This window comes from Palaemon carinicauda, chromosome 15 (assembly GCF_036898095.1).
Source record: "Palaemon carinicauda isolate YSFRI2023 chromosome 15, ASM3689809v2, whole genome shotgun sequence".
Lineage (NCBI taxonomy): Eukaryota > Metazoa > Arthropoda > Malacostraca > Decapoda > Palaemonidae > Palaemon > Palaemon carinicauda.
The window spans coordinates 32,219,541-32,239,961 of record NC_090739.1 but is presented as its reverse complement, the minus strand read 5'-3'; the positions used below and the strand labels follow the sequence as shown (position 1 = coordinate 32,239,961).

Genomic DNA, 20,421 nt, shown 5'->3' with positions numbered 1-20,421 from the left:
CACCCCTTTTTCAACTACCACACGGCAGTTTGGGAAATTTGTGAGAGATTGCTCTTTCCGTGTGGTACTCGCTCAGCGGGACAAGAACGAAATATGTAATTAGATGTATTGCAAGACACTTGTTCTTTACTATATACGGGATTTTATATATTTATGTGTGTGTGTGTGCATGTGTGTGTAAACGTTTGCATGAATATGGAAAGTTACGCTGTCAAATGCAATTAAATCGGATGCAAGTAACCCAGATAATTATTCGTGAATTAGTATATGGTGATCAATGAAAAATTAAATCAGTTAAACTTATATTAGTCGACGAAATATGATATATATATATATATATATATATATATTATATATATATATATATATATATATATGTATGTATGTATGTAAAAATTTTAAAGTTCTGAAGTAAAAATTTTATAAATTTTTTTCCAGGACTGCATAAAGTTTATAATTGTAGACGATTATTGACGAGTTATATTCACACAAAAGGTTGACAGTTCACAATCATATAATGGAAAATGTATAATTTCTTTTAATTATGTAAAACGAAAATCTGTTCAGAAGTCATTTTTCACGCTTTTGCGATTGGAAAAATGAAATTGGTAAAGAAGTCACATATGTCTTCTTACTTTTGTTGACGCCAGAGGTACTTGGAAATCATTTACAGAAAAAGGGGAGGAATGTATAAGCATACTCCTCAAAGTTATTTCCCTGCAATATATATTTATATACATACATTTATTATTATTATTATTATTATTATTATTATTATTATTATTATTATTATTATTATTATTGTTGTTGTTGTTGTTGTTGTTACCTAAGCTACAACCCTAGATGGAAAAGTAGGATACTGTAAGCCCTTGGACTCCAACAGGGAAAAATAGCCCAGTGAAGAAAGGAAATAAACTATAAGAGGAGTCATGAACAATTAAGATAAAATATTTTAGGAACAGTAACAGCATTAAAAGATCTTTCCTATAATATAAACTATAAAAAGAAACTTATGTCACCCTGTTCAACATATAAACATTTGCTGCAAGTTTGAACTTTTGAAGTTCTACAGATTCAACTACCGGATTAGGAACATCATTCTTTAACTTGGTCACAGCTGGAATAAAACTAGTAGAATACTGAGTACTGCCTCATGATGGAGAATGCATGACAATTAGAATTACGAACAGGGTGGTACTGTCCGAGAAGATCTGAGTGTAAAAGATGGTCAGAATTATAGAAAATCGTATGCGACATGCATAACGAAATAATTGAATGACGGTGCCAGAGATTATTATTATTATTATTATTATTATTATTATTATTATTATTATTATTATTATCATCATCTATGCTACAACCCTAATTGGAAAAGCAAGTTGCTATATGCCCAAGGGCTCCTAACAGGTATAATAGCCCAGTGAGAAAAGGTAACAAGGAAATAGATAACCTACAAGAGAAGTAATGAAAAATAGCAATGAAATATTTTAAGAACAGTAATAACATTTAAAATCTGATATATACATTATAGAAACTTGAGAAAAACAAGGGGAAGAGAAATAAGATGGAATAGTGGGCCTAAGTGTATCCTCAAGCAAGAGAACTCTACCCTAAGACAGTGGAAGACCATGTTACGGAGACTGCAAGACTAGAGAACATTGGTTTGATTTTTGGGGTGCCCATTTGCTAAAAGAGCTGCTTACCATAGATAAAGTCTCTCCTTTACCCTTATCAAGAGGAAAGTAACCAATGAACAATTACACTACAGTAGTTAACCCCTTGGGCTTAGAAGAATTGTTTGGTAATACCAGTATTGTCAGGTTTATAAGGACAGAGGAGAATGTGTAAAGAATAGGCCAGACTATTTGGTGTAAATGTAGGCAGAGGGAAAGTGACCCGTAACCAGAGAGGTTGGTCCAGTGTACCTCTGTCTAGCCAATCAAATGACCCAATAACTCTCTATCGGTAATATATCTACTGGTTGCTCGTGCCCTGGATCAGGAATAAGAAATTTAATAGAACGCCAGTTCCTGTCCAAGAAATTAAGATGAGAATCAGCAGCTGAAGACCGGACATGAGAATAAAACTTGAAACAAGGTAGAATGAAAGAATTAGAACACTTCTTCAGAAAAGATTGATCGCCGAAAATCTTAAAAGACTTTCTCAATTAGCCAATTTTGTGTGCAATTGAAAAAGAGACAGATCTAATGTGTTTCTCAAAAGTAAATTTGCTGTCGAGAATCACACCTAAAATTTTAAAAGAATCATATACAGCAACAACAAGAGCAAATGCAGATGTTTATAGTCCACTGCAGGACAAAGTCCTCGGTCACCTCGCGTCGCAAGTAGAGCGGTAATCAGGTCCCCTAAAAGCGTTTTTGCAAATTGTAAAAATTTTATCATTTGCGATATATTTTGTCCTATTTATATCTTAAAATTAAGCATTCGGAAGTTATATGGAGTTTTGGGTTATTTTAGGTTAATCAATTTTGTTGAATTTAGACTTATTATTTTATGTTTAATGGCAACTGTTTTATGTCAAAAGCTTTTGAAATTGACATCAAGGATAAGTGGATTATTTCAGAAGTGGTGCGTTTAGTCCGATTAAACAAATGGGCATGACCCTCCCCTGTAAACATTTTGTTTTTTTCTATACATATGTAGATTCAGAGTCGATACATATCTGCATTGACTCTTGTGTAGATCTATGCTAGCACACGACATAGGGGTTTATAGATGTTATGAGGCATTATGCATTATACGAGCTGTCAGTTCTATAAATCTGCTTGCATGCCTCTGGAAAATTTAACATTTGTTTATTGCCTCTTATTCGGCATCAATGACCTTAGATGCTAGGATGCCAGAAAACTTCAAATCAATCAATTATTGCGTCTTAGATTAAGTAAGCCATCAGACATCAGGGTAATATAACACACTTGCATATATTATTTACATTTAATTTTCTTGAATCTACTTGTCTTGAAGAATTATCGCAAGTATCATTCGCTTATGGACTATCTTGTGGTGGGTATTCAACTTGGTGAATACCTGAAAAAACAGATTAGGTAATTCCTTTGGAGCAACACGAAAATATTTTGTTATTTTATAGTTAATCAGAGTCTGTTATGGACTTTCGGCAATGATTTATATTGTAAAATTAGCTACAACTCAAAAGCTGCAAATGGTGTTTTTGTTCTTGTGTGTTTTAAAAGTTTTTGATCTATTTACATTCTTTTTTGTGCTGTTATTTTTTAAGATTAACATATTCATTTTATCCATTTCAACCCATTTAACTAAGAATCCCATGTCTTCACTATAAGCTTTAGTAATTTATATTATTTGTGTGAAAGATTTTATTGAAAATAGGAAGGGTGACATCCCTAAAGGGGGAGACCATGTTGATAAACTTTCAAAATAATATATGATTATGCGAAAATATACAATAAATAATGATCTATGTAACCTTAAATATATGTATATGCATATATATATATATATATATATATATATATATATATGTATATATACAGTATATATATATATATATATATATATATATATGTGTGTGTGTGTATATACTTTCTGTTTTCTGAGAATTTAAATGTTCTTTTCAGAGAGAGAGAGAGAGAGAGAGAGAGAGAGAGAGAGAGAGAGAGAGAGAGAGAGAGAGAGAGAGAGAGAGAGAGAGAGAGAGAGAGAGATGCTCAGATAGGCAAACACAAATCCAATTTTAATTTTTGGATGTGTTTCGATTTTCATGTTCCGAAACCTTAATTAAACTGAAATATTTATAGCTTGAAATGTTCGGCGTATATGATGGCAGCGTTGTCCAAATTAATGAAAATTAATAATTTAGTTAAGCAAATTATATTATAAAATTCAGGTCACTAATGAATGTCGATACGGTAACTCTGATTGACTTTATTATTATGGGTTATTGAATTACTAGTCCCAGATGCATCGTGCTGTGAGTGATGACAGCAATGTTTTTGTTGTTATTGCTGTTGATACTGTTATTTTGTTTGTTTGTTTATAGGTAAATGTAATTTTATTTGATGTAATGGCAATTTTCTTAGTCTACTCTTGCCTCCGTAAAGAAAGTAAAACATTTTGAAAATGGTTAATACAGAATTATATTCTTTATTGTGTTCTAATGAAATGGAACTATTCGTGATGTCTTGTGGTTTTATGTGTATATATATATATACATATATATATATATATATATATATATATATATATATATATATATATATATATATATATATATATTTAAGGATTGTGTACCATTTCCCGTCAAATAAGAACCGATAGGAAATACACAGCTGTCAATGCAGGGCATTATATTATTGTTTATTGACATATGTTGTATATAATTCTTTTATTTACGACGTTTGGCTGTTCCATACAAATCCCTTACTCTCTTGTTATTCAAAGCTCCTTATTTTCACCCAAAATCGTAATCAGCTTAGGGTATTTTCCGAATTGTGTCATGAACAAATGTTGGAAAAGTTATCGAAAAGTATTTAGTTTTAAGGTTTTGCTTCTTTTATCGCCTTATCAAATATTCCGTCTTCTTGACCTTATGTTATGTTGGCAGTGTTCTTGTTTGTCTCAAAATTTTCTTACAAATTTATTAATAAATATATATACATAATTATATATATATATATATATATATATATATATATATATATATATATATATATATATATATATATATATATATATAGCTTTTTTCAGTGAATATTGTCTATATTGCTTCTTATTTGTGAATAATGTATATGACTGAGAAGGTACAATGCCTGGTAGAGATGAAAATTTCTTGTCCTTATCTTAGAGACGACCTTCTTTACTTGAATTAGGAAATGGAATGTTTTATACCACAGTTTCAAATTTGTGATGTTAACCTACAGTCTGACTGTCTTGATACTTTGTTGTGTTCCAAGTTTTTGTTCTTCTATACCGAACAATTCTCTTAGCCGGACAAGATTTTGAATTATTTGCGAAGATTTTAGCAGGGATACCATGAAAAGTAGGACCATTAGCTTTAACTCTTAAATTTGACTTAATTTTTCCATTGCAGAAGCGGCCGATTTAATTTAGAGTTAGACGATTGATCGGATATTGCTTCAGTCTCGGGAATTTTAAAATCAATGGTAGATTTTCTTAGGACGATTTATTGTAGCCTTGGCTTACACATGAGAAATGAGGCAAAACTTTTGTTAAGGCAAATAATTTGGTTCATTTCCTTATCTAAGCGTAAGTTTTAGATACTAAGATGGCGGTCATTTAAGAATTTACTTTTTTTTTTTTTTTAACTTAGTAGGCAAGACCCTTTCTAATTGCAGCATTCTTTAGTAAATCATACTTACCAACTTCTTTTCTAATGTTACTCTTACCTACTCAACTAAAACTTATATGTAAATGACATGGTCTCTCAAGTAGCCCCGAGTAGAAGAATAAACAACTGTTACCTAAAGAGAAAAAAATCATATTCATGACATAAAGAGTTTTGCTATTTTTGATATTTATACATTGAATCCATTGCTGCCTTTGTGCGCTAAATAATAAAAAAAAAAACTTTTGAAGCATATCTTGTCATTACTTTTTAATATATTTCGACAAAGGAAATTTTTGTCTAAGTGACATGATATCTCTGACACTAAATTCAACTTATTCTGTTTACACGTTATAAATCTTTCATCTATGAAATTGTTCAAATTTTTCGAAGCTGGGCCTCAATGGTGAAAAAGAATGACTTTTAGACATTTGTTATTTGATCTTGAGGGTTGAAGAGCTAAAATAAATATTTGAATGCCAACGCATGTTAGGCACATTTTTGTTACCTTGGGCTTCGGTTTAAGTGGCTTCAGTTTAATTTTGAGTATCATAAACTGTACATAGACAGAGACTTACAGACATTGATATCATCACGGAATTAAATACACATAAGCAAGTAGCTTCAGTGGTGGTTAGATATTTAATCAGAATGCAACTCAATTTATTTTAATCATACATCGAAATTTAGACTCAAAAAGTTATTATTTGAAATGAATGTTTAGTGATTTATTCTGTCTTTTAATTTCTTTTCCTACAAAGTTGTATTAAACGATGAAAATAATATTTACATATAAACTTGTATTGCAGTCTTAACCTGATTGAAATTTTTTTATTCTTTTGTCTGGTACACAAGGGACTTTTAACATCACAGGAATAGTTAAAATGGAAATTTCTCTCGTAGATATTTTACAGGCAATGATTTCCCCTTTTATTTTATTTAAAACAGGATATATTCATTTTGCATATCTTTAAGCGTCTTTTGATCTTGAAATTGTGTAAAATTTGCTATATCGTTTTCATGAATATATTAAGGAGAAATGTTATATTATTATTATTATTATTATTATTATTATTATTACTATTATTATTATTATTATTATTATTATTATTATTATTATTATTATTATTATTATTATTATTATTATAATCATTTCCAAATTACAAAAATAGTTGAGACTTTATTTTATTTTCTCGAGTGTTCTGTTCAGCTCTGTTGTTTGTATTAATTCCTATTTTTTACCAATAAATTATTTCAAGAAATAATATAGGGAGTTTATGTTAGAGTGCTTCTTATAAAAAAAATTCATATTTGTTGAATAAGTATATTTCTCTTGAAACTACTCTTTGGGGAGATGGAACTTAATGGAACGTTTATGACTTCGACTCAGATGAGCTTTCTCGTTACGTTCTTAAGCAAACCTGAACTTGTAATCTTTAACTGTAATATAATGTTTGTCTTTAACGTACCTACAGGAATTAGATTGTTGATACTTGTAGGTTCAGCAATGCCCAAACGAGCTCTTTTACTCGAAAGGAAAATTGGACATTTGGTAGTTAAAGTATTCGACGTTAAGTCAAGGGTCTTGAAGAAATTGTAGAATTTCGATCCTGTGATTATCCTAAATTCTGATTTGTTTTTATTATTATTATTATTATTACTATCCAAGCTACAACCCTAGTTGGAAAAGCAAGATGCTATAAGCCCAGGGGCTCCAACAGGGAAAAATAGCCCAGTGAGGAAAGGAAATAAGGAAATAAATAAATGAAGAGAACAAATTAACAATAAATCATTCTAAAATAAACAACGTCAAAACAGACATGTCATATAATAAACTATCAACAACATCAAAAACAAATATGTCATAAATAAACTATAAAAAGACTATGTCCGCCTGGTCAACAAAAAAGCATTTGCTCCAACTTTGAACTTTTGAAGTTCTACTGATTCAACCACCCGATTAGGAAGATCATTCCACAACTTGGTCACAGCTGGAATAAAACTTCTAGAGTACTGCGTAGTATTGAGCCTCGTGATGGAGAAGGCCTGGCTATTAGAATTAACTGCCTGCCTAGTATTACGAACAGGATAGAATTGTCCAGGGAGATCTGAATGTAAAGGATGGTCAGAGTTGTGAAAAATCTTATGCAACATACATAATGAACTAATTGAACGACGGTGCCAGAGATTAATATCTAGATCAGGAATAAGAAATTTAATAGACCGTAAGTTTCTGTCCAACAAATTAAAATGAGAATCAGCAGCTGAAGACCAGACAGGAGAACAATACTCAAAACAAGGTAGAATGAAAGAATTAAAACACTTCTTCAAAATAGATTGATCACCGAAAATCTTGAAAGACTTTCTCAATAAGCCAATTTTTTGTGCAATTGAAGAAGACACAGACCTAATGTGTTTCTCAAAAGTAAATTTACTGTCGAGAATCACACCTAAAATTTTGAAAGAGTCATACATATTTAAAGAAACATTATCAATACTGAGATCCGGATGTTGAAGAACCACCGTCCTTGACCTACTTACAATCATACTTTGAGTTTTGTTAGGATTCAACTTCATACTCCATAATTTGCACCATGCACTAATTCTAGCTAAATCTCTATTAAGGGATTCACCAACCCTAGATCTACATTCAGGAGATGGAATTGATGCAAAGAGAGTAGCATCATCTGCATATGCAACAAGCTTGTTTTCTAGGCCAAACCACATGTCATGTGTATATAGTATGAAAAGTAATTGGCCAAGAACACTACCCTGTGGAACACCGGATATCACATTCCTATAATCACTATGGTGCCCATCAACAACAACTCTTTGAGATCTATTACTTAAAAAATCAGTAATAATGCTAAGAAACGACCCACCCATTCCCAACTGTTTCAGTTTGAAAACAAGGGCCTCATGATTAACACGGTCAAAGGCAGCACTAAAATCAAGGCCAATCATACGAACTTCCCCACCACAATCAAGGGATTTCTGTACAGCATTGGAGATTGTAAGAAGGGCATCACATGCTCCAAGGCCTTTACGAAAACCAAATTGCAAACTAGGGAGTAGATGATTACCTTCAGCAAACCTATTAAGACGTTTTGCCAGAAGACGTTCAAAAACTTTAGATAATATGGGAGTTATGGAAATTGGGCGGTAATCAGTGGGACTTGAGCTACCACAAACACATTTACATAGAGGAGTAACATTACCAATTCTCCAACTAGTGCTAAAAGCTCCTCTTCTTGCTAACTTGCGCAAAATAACAGATAACTTTGGAGCTAAGAAATCTGCTGTCTTTATAAAAAACAAAGGAAAAATACCATTTGGGTCTACACCTCCATAAGCATCAAGGTCCATCAACAGAGCTTTAATCTCACGAGATCGAAAAGCTAAACTAGTTAGTTTAGCCTCAGGAAAAAAGGAATGAGGAAGTTCAAGTTTTTCATTACTCTGTTTACTGTCAAAAACATCATCCAAAAGGGTTGCCTTTTCCTTTGGACAGTGAGTGACTGAGCCATCTGGTTTAAGTAAAGGAGGAACTGTTGCATCTACACCAAAGAGTGCAGATTTAAGGGTAGACCACCATTTATGTTCCTGAGTTGTACCAGAAAGTGTTTCTTTTATGGTTAAATTGTACTCCTTTTCAGTTGAGGCATAAACTCTCTGAGCAAAAGCTCGGAGCTGAGTATAGTTGTTCCAGGTCAAATCTGATCTGTTACCCTTCCAAAGTTGATAGGCCTCCTGCTTCTCCAAAAAAGCACGTCTACAATCATCATTGAACCACGGTTTGTCCTTCACTCGGTACCTTAGCACACGAGAAGGGATACGCCTATCAATTATGTTTTACTATAATGCAATATTTTCCCTTCCTCGTAGTCACAGGTTAATTTATCGTTTCATGATTTCACTGACTTCGGTCTCGACTGGAATTTTACTCTCTCTCTCTCTCTCTCTCTCTCTCTCCTGGGATGTGATTACAAACTCCACTGATTATTACTTGGAATGCCCAATATTGTGTGTGTGTTTATATATATATATATATATATATATATATATATATATATATATATATATATATATATATATATATATAATGTTACCAAGCTTTTTCTTTTCTTTTTGTCACTTCTCGTCCTCTGGAACATTGTGACCGTGTGGAGGTAACGAGCGGAAGACAGCATTGTTTGCCTCCTTAATGACCTCCACTCTTTACGTCTTACCAACCCCCTTCTCCTGCTCCCTTTTAACAAATCCTTCGTTTCTTATTGCTGTCTTTTTCAGTTTTCTATTCTCTGTTTTTTCTTATTTTTCGAGATCGCCTATTATTTCATACAGTTCTCAATTTTAAAATTGATATTTTATTATAAATCAAATATGTTGGCTAAAGCGTCTTGTGGTTTCAAATGGATAATGATTATCTGTGATCTGTGGCATTACGTTTTATTTATTTTTTTTTTCTCAAAAATCATTGGGTCAACGTCGTGCCAATATCAATTTCAGTACCCTTATTGCTGATGTTATTTTATATTCAGATACACCAATGACATGAAGCCACTTCCAGGAATAAAAGACATCTACAAAGCAGTAATTGACTAGTTACGAGTAGAGAGAAAACTACATGACGAAAGTTCTATAACATGTGAAACTTGATGAGGGCTTGGAAAAAAGGAGATGAACCGTTCTTTTTCATTTTCTTTTCGAAATGCTACGCCTAAGTTTAACTCCACGGTGTTTACCCCTGGAAAGTTACTGTAATGTATTTTTCAGGTGGTGTGGTTGTGTTCCATCCATTAAGTTGGGTCAGCTGCCTACACCCTCATGTATCTTTCCCACCTCTCCCCCCCCACCTGTACCACTTTGGAATTACCCCTTTTCCTCGTCCATCCTCCCCACATTTTCCTCCACCCCTTTGAAATGGACAAGTACAACTTGTGGAGTACGGTCTCGTAGTCGTAGCGAAGTTTACACAAATTAACCCTTAAGAGTATTGGGTAAAGGGATCGTTTGGGAGATTTTAAGAGTATGGATTTTTCCATACATTCTTTCAGAGCTATTAGCGAGACACGAGAGGAAAGAGAAAGTGCTGCTCTTCTCCAGTAGAACTTTATCCTTTGGGGTACCATCGAAGTCTTGCAACTCGGAGAGTTCCTTCTTGGGCACGATGGAGTGTTTAGTTAAAAGGGATTAGAGCTTTGTAACCTTGTACAAAAATAGTTGATTCAAGAAATGAATACTAATTTACAACAAATATAAGTTTTGCATAAATAAAAAATGAAACGTGAGAAATGGAAATATCTTATCATTGAATTTTAAGGAGACGAGAAAACTTCCAAAATAAAAGGTAAATAAGATACGAAGTAAGATATCAGGAACATGGAAATTTTTTTAAAAATATGAGAACACAAAGTGGCGTATAATTGAAGGTATTAAAAAATGTTGAACGGATTGGAATTTGGTCATTTGAAAAGAATGATTAATACAGAGAGAATAAATTTGATATAATCTACTTCTGTAAAAATTCAGAGTATTAGATATAGTAGGATAAATGCTATGAGATCAAAATCTAGAAACTAGAAAAACCTAATGAACATCAGTAACTTCATGTAATATATGAAATGATTGTTTAAGATTGCATAAGATTTTTCATAATTCTGATCATCCTTTACATTCAGATCTTCCCGGACAGTTCCATCCTTTCGTAATACTAGGCATGCGGATAATTCTAATAGCCAGGCTTTCTCCATCGTGAGGCTCAATACTACACTGTATTCTAGAAATTTTATTCCAGCTGTGATCAAGTTGTGGAATAATCTTCCTAATCGGGTAGTTAAATCTGTAGAACTTTAAAGATTCAAACTTGCAGCAAATGTTTTCATGTTGAACAGGCTGACATGAGTCTTTTTATAGTTTATATATGAAATATCTGTTTTGATGTTGTTACTTTTTTTAAAATAATCTATTTTAATTGTTAATTATTTTTCATATGGCTATTTTTCCCTTGGAGCCTTTGGGCTTGTAACATCTTTCTTTTCCAACTAAGGCTGTAGCTTAGCAAGTAATAATAATAATAATAATAATAATAATAATAATAATAATAATAATAATAATAATAATAATAATAATAATAATAATGGTAATAATAATAATAATAATAATAATAATAATAATAATAATAATAATAATGAAGAAAAAAAACTTTATTTGAATTTCTACTGTTTCACCTTGTTACAAACTTCTCTCTCTCTCTCTCTCTCTCTCTCTCTCTCTCTCTCTCTCTCTCTCTCTCTCTCTCTCTCTCTCTCTCTCTCTCTCACTTTTCCCGTAACAGCATCAATGACCTTCGATGTCAGGATACCAGGAAACCTTAACTCAATCAATCAATCAATTTTCCTGTAAACTAGGCAGCTGAATGTTTTCCTTCCCTCTCTCTCTCTCTCTCAAAAAAAAAAAAAAAAAAAAAAAAAAAAAACTTTTGTTGAATCCCATAATAAATACAATATATAATCGTTATGTTTAATGTAAGCTCTGTTTTTCATAAATAAAAATTGCGTGATCCTAATATGTTTTAATTCGCTTTACAGGTAAGGTCTCCTGGTGGCGTTGTTTTGCTGTTCGGTGCATCAGGTGGGAAATGTAAGTAAGTCATACTGTTTGTAAATATTTCTAAATATTTTTTGTACATAAATTGGGGTCACACTGAGACCAACGATATTGACTTCTTCTTCTTCTTCTTCTTTGTCTACATCTTTTCCCACTTCTATGTGGGGTCGATGTTTCTCTTGGAGGAAAAATAACTGGAGATGCCCTGACCCGGATTAAGGGAAGCCAGGTTTTTACCCTTCAAACTGTCAGTTCTTGATCCTTCAAGTTAATCTCTGTCACTGTATTGGAATTTGTAGTCAGTTCTATTCAGACCTTTGCTTAGAGACGGTAACCCTTATTGTGCTTTCATTAGCGACATCTTGTTTTTTTTTTCTGCTGCCATCTTCTTTTTTTGGATTTTTTAGTTTTTTATATTTTTTTCTTTTTTTTCTTTTTTTCTCTATTTTCTTTCTACCTTCAGGGAATCTTGTTCAGAGAGGCACAGCATAATAGAAGAAGTCAGATTTGTTAGTTCAGCATTCGTTCACCGGACAAAGAAACAGTACAGGTGAATCTTCATCAATGAACAAAGCATACTAGAACAAGTCAGACTTCTTCCCTCTGCTGAGTCCATCTTGTAGAATATCCTTTAGGTACCTAGAATATATTGGGAACAGCCGCCATCCTGTTTTTTTCCTGCTGCCATCTTCTTGTTCTTCTTCTTGTTCTTCTTCTTGTTCTTCTGGACTCTTTATTTTTTATGCTTTTTGTGTTTTGTATTTTTCGAAGGATTTTTTATTTTTTATATTTTGGGGGGATTTTTTAGTTTTTAAATTTTTTTTGATTTCTTTTTTTCATATTTTCTATTTTTCTAGGTTTTCCTTTAACTCCTTACTCGTCACTATTTATTTCATCTTCCAACTGATTCATCAAATCCGCCAATTCCATAACTACTTTTTGAGTATAACCAATCTGTCCAGTCTTCGCCAGAAGTCTTTGCTTTAGAGTCTTGATTTCTCTCCTTAGACTTTCCACTTCACTTTCTGTCTGTTTTCTGATTCTTCTTTCTTCTATTAGCTCTTTATTAAGCCTTGTGCTCTCTTCTTCTCTCCTTAGAATTTCTCTCTTTTGTTGTTTCACTATATCATCAATTTGCATTACCAATATTTCAAGCCAATCTATCTTGACTTCCATATCCTCTTTTTCTTGCTTAAGAATTTTCGCTCCTTCCATCACAAGATTTAGCCGATCCTCTACCTCTCTTTTGATTGTTTCTACCTCCTGCATGTTTTGAATATGTAGACTTTCCATTTTTTCTTCGAAAATAGCTATTTGTTCCTCTTTTTCTTTTCTTAATCTCTCCTCTTCCATTAACTCCTCTTTGAACTTTTCTTTCTCTTCTTGAACTCTTTGTGCCTCAGCATTCTTTTCCATAATTTGAATCATTACACCTTCCATGTTTTCTTTGAGAATAGCTATTTGTTCCTCTCTTTCTTTCCTTAGTCTTTCCTCTTCCATTAACTCCTCTTTAAGCTTTTCTTTCTCTTCTTGAACTCTTTGTGCCTCAGCATTCGTTTCCATATTTTGAATCATTACACCTTCCATGTTTTCTTTGAGAATAGCTATTTGTTCCTCTCTTTCTTTCCTTAGTCTTTCTTCTTCCATTGGCTCTTCTTTCAGCTTTTCTTTCTCTTCTTGAACTCTTTGTGCCTCAGCATTCGTTTCCATATTTTGAATCATTACACCTTCCATGTTTTCTTTGAGAATAGCTATTTGTTCCTCTCTTTCTTTCCTTAGTCTTTCCTCTTCCATTAACTCCTCTTTAAGATTTTCTTTCTCTTCTTGAACTCTTTGTGCCTCAGCATTCGTTTCCATATTTTGAATCATTACACCTTCAATGTTTTCTTTGAGAATAGCTATTTGTTCCTCTCTTTCTCTCCTTAGTCTTTCCTCTTCCATTAACTCCTCTTTAAGCTTTTCTTTCTCTTCTTGAACTCTTTGTGCCTCAGCATTCGTTTCCATATTTTGAATCATTACACCTTCAATGTTTTCTTTGAGAATAGCTATTTGTTCCTCTCTTTCTTTCCTTAGTCTTTCCTCTTCCATTAACTCCTCTTTAAGCTTTTCTTTCTCTTCTTGAACTCTTTGTGCCTCAGCATTCGTTTCCATATTTTGAATCATTACACCTTCAATGTTTTCTTTGAGAATAGCTATTTGTTCCTCTCTTTCTTTCCTTAGTCTTTCCTCTTCCATTAACTCCTCTTTAAGCTTTTCTTTCTCTTCTTGAACTCTTTGTGCTTCAGCATTCGTTTCCATATTTTGAATCATTACACCTTCAATGTTTTCTTTGAGAATAGCTATTTGTTCCTCTCTTTCTTTCCCTAGTCTTTCCTCTTCCATTAACTCCTCTTTAAGCTTTTCTTTCTCTTCTTGAACTCTTTGTGCCTCAGCATTCGTTTCCATATTTTGAATCATTACACCTTCCATGTTTTCTTTGAGAATAGCTATTTGTTCCTCTTTCTTTCCTTAGTCTTTCCTCTTCCATTAACTCCTCTTTAGGTTTTCTTTCTCTTCTTGAACTCTTTGTGCCTCAGCATTCGTTTCATATTTTGAATCATTACACCTTCAATGTTTTCTTTGAGAATAGCTATTTGTTCCTCTCTTTCTTTCCTTAGTCTTTCCTCTTCCATTAACTCCTCTTTAAGCTTTTCTTTCTCTTCTTGAACTCTTTGTGCCTCAGCATTCGTTTCCATATTTTGAATCATTACACCTTCCATGTTTTCTTTGAGAATAGCTATTTGTTCCTCTCTTTCTTTCCTTAGTCTTTCCTCTTCCATTAACTCCTCTTTAAGCTTTTCTTTCTCTTCTTGAACTCTTTGTGCCTCAGCATTCGTTTCCATATTTTGAATCATTACACCTTCCATGTTTTCTTTGAGAATAGCTATTTGTTCCTCTCTTTCTTTCTTTAGTCTTTCCTCTTCCATTAACTCCTCTTTAAGCTTTTCTTTCTCTTCTTGAACTCTTTGTGCCTCAGCATTCGTTTCCATATTTTGAATCATTACACCTTCAATGTTTTCTTTGAGAATAGCTATTTGTTCCTCTCTTTCTTTCCTTAGTCTTTCCTCTTCCATTAACTCCTCTTTAAGCTTTTCTTTCTCTTCTTGAACTCTTTGTGCCTCAGCATTCGTTTCCATATTTTGAATCATTACACCTTCCATGTTTTCTTTGAGAATAGCTATTTGTTCCTCTCTTTCTTTCCTTAGTCTTTCCTCTTCCATTAACTCCTCTTTAAGCTTTTCTTTCTCTTCTTGAACTCTTTGTGCCTCAGCATTCGTTTCCATATTTTGAATCATTACACCTTCCATGTTTTCTTTGAGAATAGCTATTTGTTCCTCTCTTTCTTTCCTTAGTCTTTCCTCTTCCATTAACTCCTCTTTAAGCTTTTCTTTCTCTTCTTGAACTCTTTGTGCCTCAGCATTCGTTTCCATATTTTGAATCATTACACCTTCAATGTTTTCTTTGAGAATAGCTATTTGTTCCTCTCTTTCTTTCCTTAGTCTTTCCTCTTCCATTAACTCCTCTTTAAGCTTTTCTTTCTCTTCTTGAACTCTTTGTGCCTCAGCATTCGTTTCCATATTTTGAATCATTACACCTTCCATGTTTTCTTTGAGAATAGCTATTTGTTCCTCTCTTTCTTTCCTTAGTCTTTCTTCTTCCATTGGCTCTTCTTTCAGCTTTTCTTTCTCTTCTTGAACTCTTTGTGCTTCAGCATTCGTTTCCATATTTTGAATCATTACACCTTCCATGTTTTCTTTGAGAATAGCTATTTGTTCCTCTCTTTCTTTCCTTAGTCTTTCCTCTTCCATTAACTCCTCTTTAAGCTTTTCTTTCTCTTCTTGAACTCTTTGTGCCTCAGCATTCGTTTCCATATTTTGAATCATTACACCTTCAATGTTTTCTTTGAGAATAGCTATTTGTTCCTCTCTTTCTTTCCTTAGTCTTTCCTCTTCCATTAACTCCTCTTTAAGCTTTTCTTTCTCTTCTTGAACTCTTTGTGCCTCAGCATTCGTTTCCATATTTTGAATCATTACACCTTCCATGTTTTCTTTGAGAATAGCTATTTGTTCCTCTCTTTCTTTCCTTAGTCTTTCTTCTTCCATTGGCTCTTCTTTCAGCTTTTCTTTCTCTTCTTGAACTCTTTGTGCTTCAGCATTCGTTTCCATATTTTGAATCATTACACCTTCCATGTTTTCTTTGAGAATAGCCATTTGTTCCTCTCTTTCTTTCCTTAGTCTTTCCTCTTCCATTAACTCCTCTTTAAGCTTTTCTTTCTCTTCTTGAACTCTTTGTGCCTCAGCATTCGTTTCCATATTTTGAATCATTACACCTTCCATGTTTTCTTTGAGAATAGCTATTTGTTCCTCTCTTTCTTTCCTTAGTCTTTCCTCTTCCATTAACTCCTCTTTAAGCTTTTCTTTCTCTTCTTGAACTCTTTGTGCCTCAGCATTCGTTTCCATATTTTGAATCATTACACCTTCAATGTTTTCTTTGAGAATAGCTATTTGTTCCTCTCTTTCTTTCCTTAGTTTTTCCTCTTCCATTAACTCCTCTTTAAGCTTTTCTTTCTCTTCTTGAACTCTTTGTGCCTCAGCATTCGTTTCCATATTTTGAATCATTACACCTTCAATGTTTTCTTTGAGAATAGCTATTTGTTCCTCTCTTTCTTTCCTTAGTCTTTCCTCTTCCATTAAATCCTCTTTAAGCTTTTCTTTCTCTTCTTGAACTCTTTGTGCTTCAGCATTCGTTTCCATATTTTGAATCATTACACCTTCCATGTTTTCTTTGAGAATAGCTATTTGTTCCTCTCTTTCTTTCCTTAGTCTTTCCTCTTCCATTAACTCCTCTTTAAGCTTTTCTTTCTCTTTTTGAACTCTTTGTGCCTCAGCATTCGTTTCCATATTTTGAATCATTACACCTTCAATGTTTTCTTTGAGAATAGCTATTTGTTCCTCTCTTTCTTTCCTTAGTGTTTCTTCTTCCATTGGCTCTTCTTTCAGCTTTTCTTTCTCTTCTTGAACTCTTTGTGCCTCAGCATTCGTTTCCATATTTTGAATCATTACACCTTCAATGTTTTCTTTGAGAATAGCTATTTGTTCCTCTATTTCTTTCCTTAGTCTTTCCTCTTCCATTAACTCCTCTTTAAGCTTTTCTTTCTCTTCTTGAACTCTTTGTGCCTCAGCATTCGTTTCCATATTTTGAATCATTACACCTTCAATGTTTTCTTTGAGAATAGCTATTTGTTCCTCTCTTTCTTTCCTTAGTCTTTCTTCTTCCATTGGCTCTTCTTTCAGCTTTTCTTTCTCTTCTTGAACTCTTTGTGCCTCAGCATTCGTTTCCATATTTTGAATCATTACACCTTCCATGTTTTCTTTGAGAATAGCTATTTGTTCCTCTCTTTCTTTCCTTAGTCTTTCTTCTTCCATTGGCTCTTCTTTCAGCTTTTCTTTCTCTTCTTGAACTCTTTGTGCTTCAGCATTCGTTTCCATATTTTGAATCATTACACCTTCAATGTTTTCTTTGAGAATAGCTATTTGTTCCTCTCTTTCTTTCCTTAGTTTTTCCTCTTCCATTAACTCCTCTTTAAGCTTTTCTTTCTCTTCTTGAACTCTTTGTGCCTCAGCATTCGTTTCCATATTTTGAATAATTACACCTTCAATGTTTTCTTTGAGAATAGCTATTTGTTCCTCTCTTTCTTTCCTTAGTCTTTCCTCTTCCATTAACTCCTCTTTAAACTTTTCTTTCTCTTCTTGAACTCTTTGTGCCTCAGCATTCGTTTCCATATTTTGAATCATTACACCTTCCATGTTTTCTTTGAGAATAGCTATTTGTTCCTCGCTTTCTTTCCCTAGTCTTTCCTCTTCCATTAACTCCTCTTTAAGCTTTTCTTTCTCTTCTTGAACTCTTTGTGCCTCAGCATTCGTTTCCATATTTTGAATCATTACACCTTCAATGTTTTCTTTGAGAATAGCTATTTGTTCCTCTCTTTCTTTCCTTAGTTTTTCCTCTTCCATTAACTCCTCTTTAAGCTTTTCTTTCTCTTCTTGAACTCTTTGTGCCTCAGCATTCGTTTCCATATTTTGAATCATTACACCTTCAATGTTTTCTTTGAGAATAGCTATTTGTTCCTCTCTTTCTTTCCTTAGTCTTTCCTCTTCCATTAAATCCTCTTTAAGCTTTTCTTTCTCTTCTTGAACTCTTTGTGCTTCAGCATTCGTTTCCATATTTTGAATCATTACACCTTCCATGTTTTCTTTGAGAATAGCTATTTGTTCCTCTCTTTCTTTCCTTAGTCTTTCCTCTTCCATTAACTCCTCTTTAAGCTTTTCTTTCTCTTTTTGAACTCTTTGTGCCTCAGCATTCGTTTCCATATTTTGAATCATTACACCTTCAATGTTTTCTTTGAGAATAGCTATTTGTTCCTCTCTTTCTTTCCTTAGTGTTTCTTCTTCCATTGGCTCTTCTTTCAGCTTTTCTTTCTCTTCTTGAACTCTTTGTGCCTCAGCATTCGTTTCCATATTTTGAATCATTACACCTTCAATGTTTTCTTTGAGAATAGCTATTTGTTCCTCTATTTCTTTCCTTAGTCTTTCCTCTTCCATTAACTCCTCTTTAAGCTTTTCTTTCTCTTCTTGAACTCTTTGTGCCTCAGCATTCGTTTCCATATTTTGAATCATTACACCTTCAATGTTTTCTTTGAGAATAGCTATTTGTTCCTCTCTTTCTTTCCTTAGTCTTTCTTCTTCCATTGGCTCTTCTTTCAGCTTTTCTTTCTCTTCTTGAACTCTTTGTGCCTCAGCATTCGTTTCCATATTTTGAATCATTACACCTTCCATGTTTTCTTTGAGAATAGCTATTTGTTCCTCTCTTTCTTTCCTTAGTCTTTCTTCTTCCATTGGCTCTTCTTTCAGCTTTTCTTTCTCTTCTTGAACTCTTTGTGCTTCAGCATTCGTTTCCATATTTTGAATCATTACACCTTCAATGTTTTCTTTGAGAATAGCTATTTGTTCCTCTCTTTCTTTCCTTAGTTTTTCCTCTTCCATTAACTCCTCTTTAAGCTTTTCTTTCTCTTCTTGAACTCTTTGTGCCTCAGCATTCGTTTCCATATTTTGAATAATTACACCTTCAATGTTTTCTTTGAGAATAGCTATTTGTTCCTCTCTTTCTTTCCTTAGTCTTTCCTCTTCCATTAACTCCTCTTTAAGCTTTTCTTTCTCTTCTTGAACTCTTTGTGCCTCAGCATTCGTTTCCATATTTTGAATCATTACACCTTCCATGTTTTCTTTGAGAATAGCTATTTGTTCCTCGCTTTCTTTCCCTAGTCTTTCCTCTTCCATTAACTCCTCTTTAAGCTTTTCTTTCTCTTCTTGAACTCTTTGTGCCTCAGCATTCGTTTCCATATTTTGAATCATTACACCTTCAATGTTTTCTTTGAGAATAGCTATTTGTTCCTCTCTTTCTTTCCTTAGTCTTTCCTCTTCCATTAACTCCTCTTTAAGCTTTTCTTTCTCTTCTTGAACTCTTTGTGCCTCAGCATTCGTTTCAATATTTTGAATCATTACACCTTCAATGTTTTCTTTGAGAATAGCTATTTGTTCCTCTCTTTCTTTCCTTAGTCTTTCCTCTTCCATTAACTCCTCTTTAAGCTTTTCTTTCTCTTCTTTAACTCTTTGTGCCTCAGCATTCGTTTCCATATTTTGAATCATTACACCTTCCATGTTTTCTTTGAGAATAGCTATTTGTTCCTCTCTTTCTTTCCTTAGTCTTTCCTCTTCCATTAACTCCTCTTTTAGCTTTTCTTTCTCTTCTTCAACTATTTTTAGTTCTGTTGTGTTTCTTTCAATAATCATCTCTAATGCTTCAAATGATTTTTCAAGATTATCAACTTTAGTTTTTGCTATCAATTTACCTTGCCAAAGTTCGTCTGCTTCTTGCTTAGCAAGATTTAGCTCTTCTTCTAGTCCTTTTCTCACTGTCTCTTCTCGTTGCAATTTGGACTTAGTCTCTTGCAACTCTTCATCTATTTTGAGTGTTTTGTTTTTCCCAATATTCATTTGTAACTTCCTTTTCCAATTTCTCCTCTTGAAGCTGTTGAATCTTATTGTCCTTTATCCTATTTTGTTCTTGAAGATTATCTATTTGATCCTCTTTTTCTTTCTTTAATTCCTCGTCTTTCATTAACTCCTCTTTTAGCCTTTCTTTCTCTTCTTCAACTATTTTTAGTTCTGTTGTCTTTCTTTCAACCATTATCTCTACTTATCAGCTAAATTTTTTACTATCAATAAATCTCTCCTAAGTTTTTCTGTTTCTTGCTTAGCAAGATTTAGCTCTTCTAATACTGTTCTTACTGTCTCTTCTTTCATTAACTCCTCTTTTAGCTTTTCTTTCTCTTCTTCAACTATTTCTAGTTCTGTTGTCTTTCTTTCAATAAT

At 33.1% G+C, this 20,421-nt stretch overlaps 2 protein-coding genes across 2 annotated transcripts in view; both read right to left on the bottom strand.

Annotated features, from left to right (window-relative positions):
* Positions 1–12,823: 12,823 nt before the first annotated feature.
* Positions 12,824–13,390, bottom strand: LOC137653919 (uncharacterized protein PF3D7_1120000-like). Its single transcript, XM_068387546.1, has one exon. The coding sequence runs from the start codon at positions 13,388–13,390 to the stop codon at positions 12,824–12,826; it is 567 nt and encodes a 188-aa protein (XP_068243647.1).
* Positions 13,391–20,241: 6,851 nt separating this feature from the next.
* LOC137653917 (uncharacterized) overlaps positions 20,242–20,421 on the bottom strand; it is a 999-nt gene continuing 819 nt past the window's right edge. Inside the window, exon 1 of the mRNA XM_068387545.1 lies at positions 20,242–20,421. This exon is cut by the window's right edge and continues 819 nt beyond it. Coding sequence (XP_068243646.1) covers positions 20,242–20,421 — 180 coding nt within the window.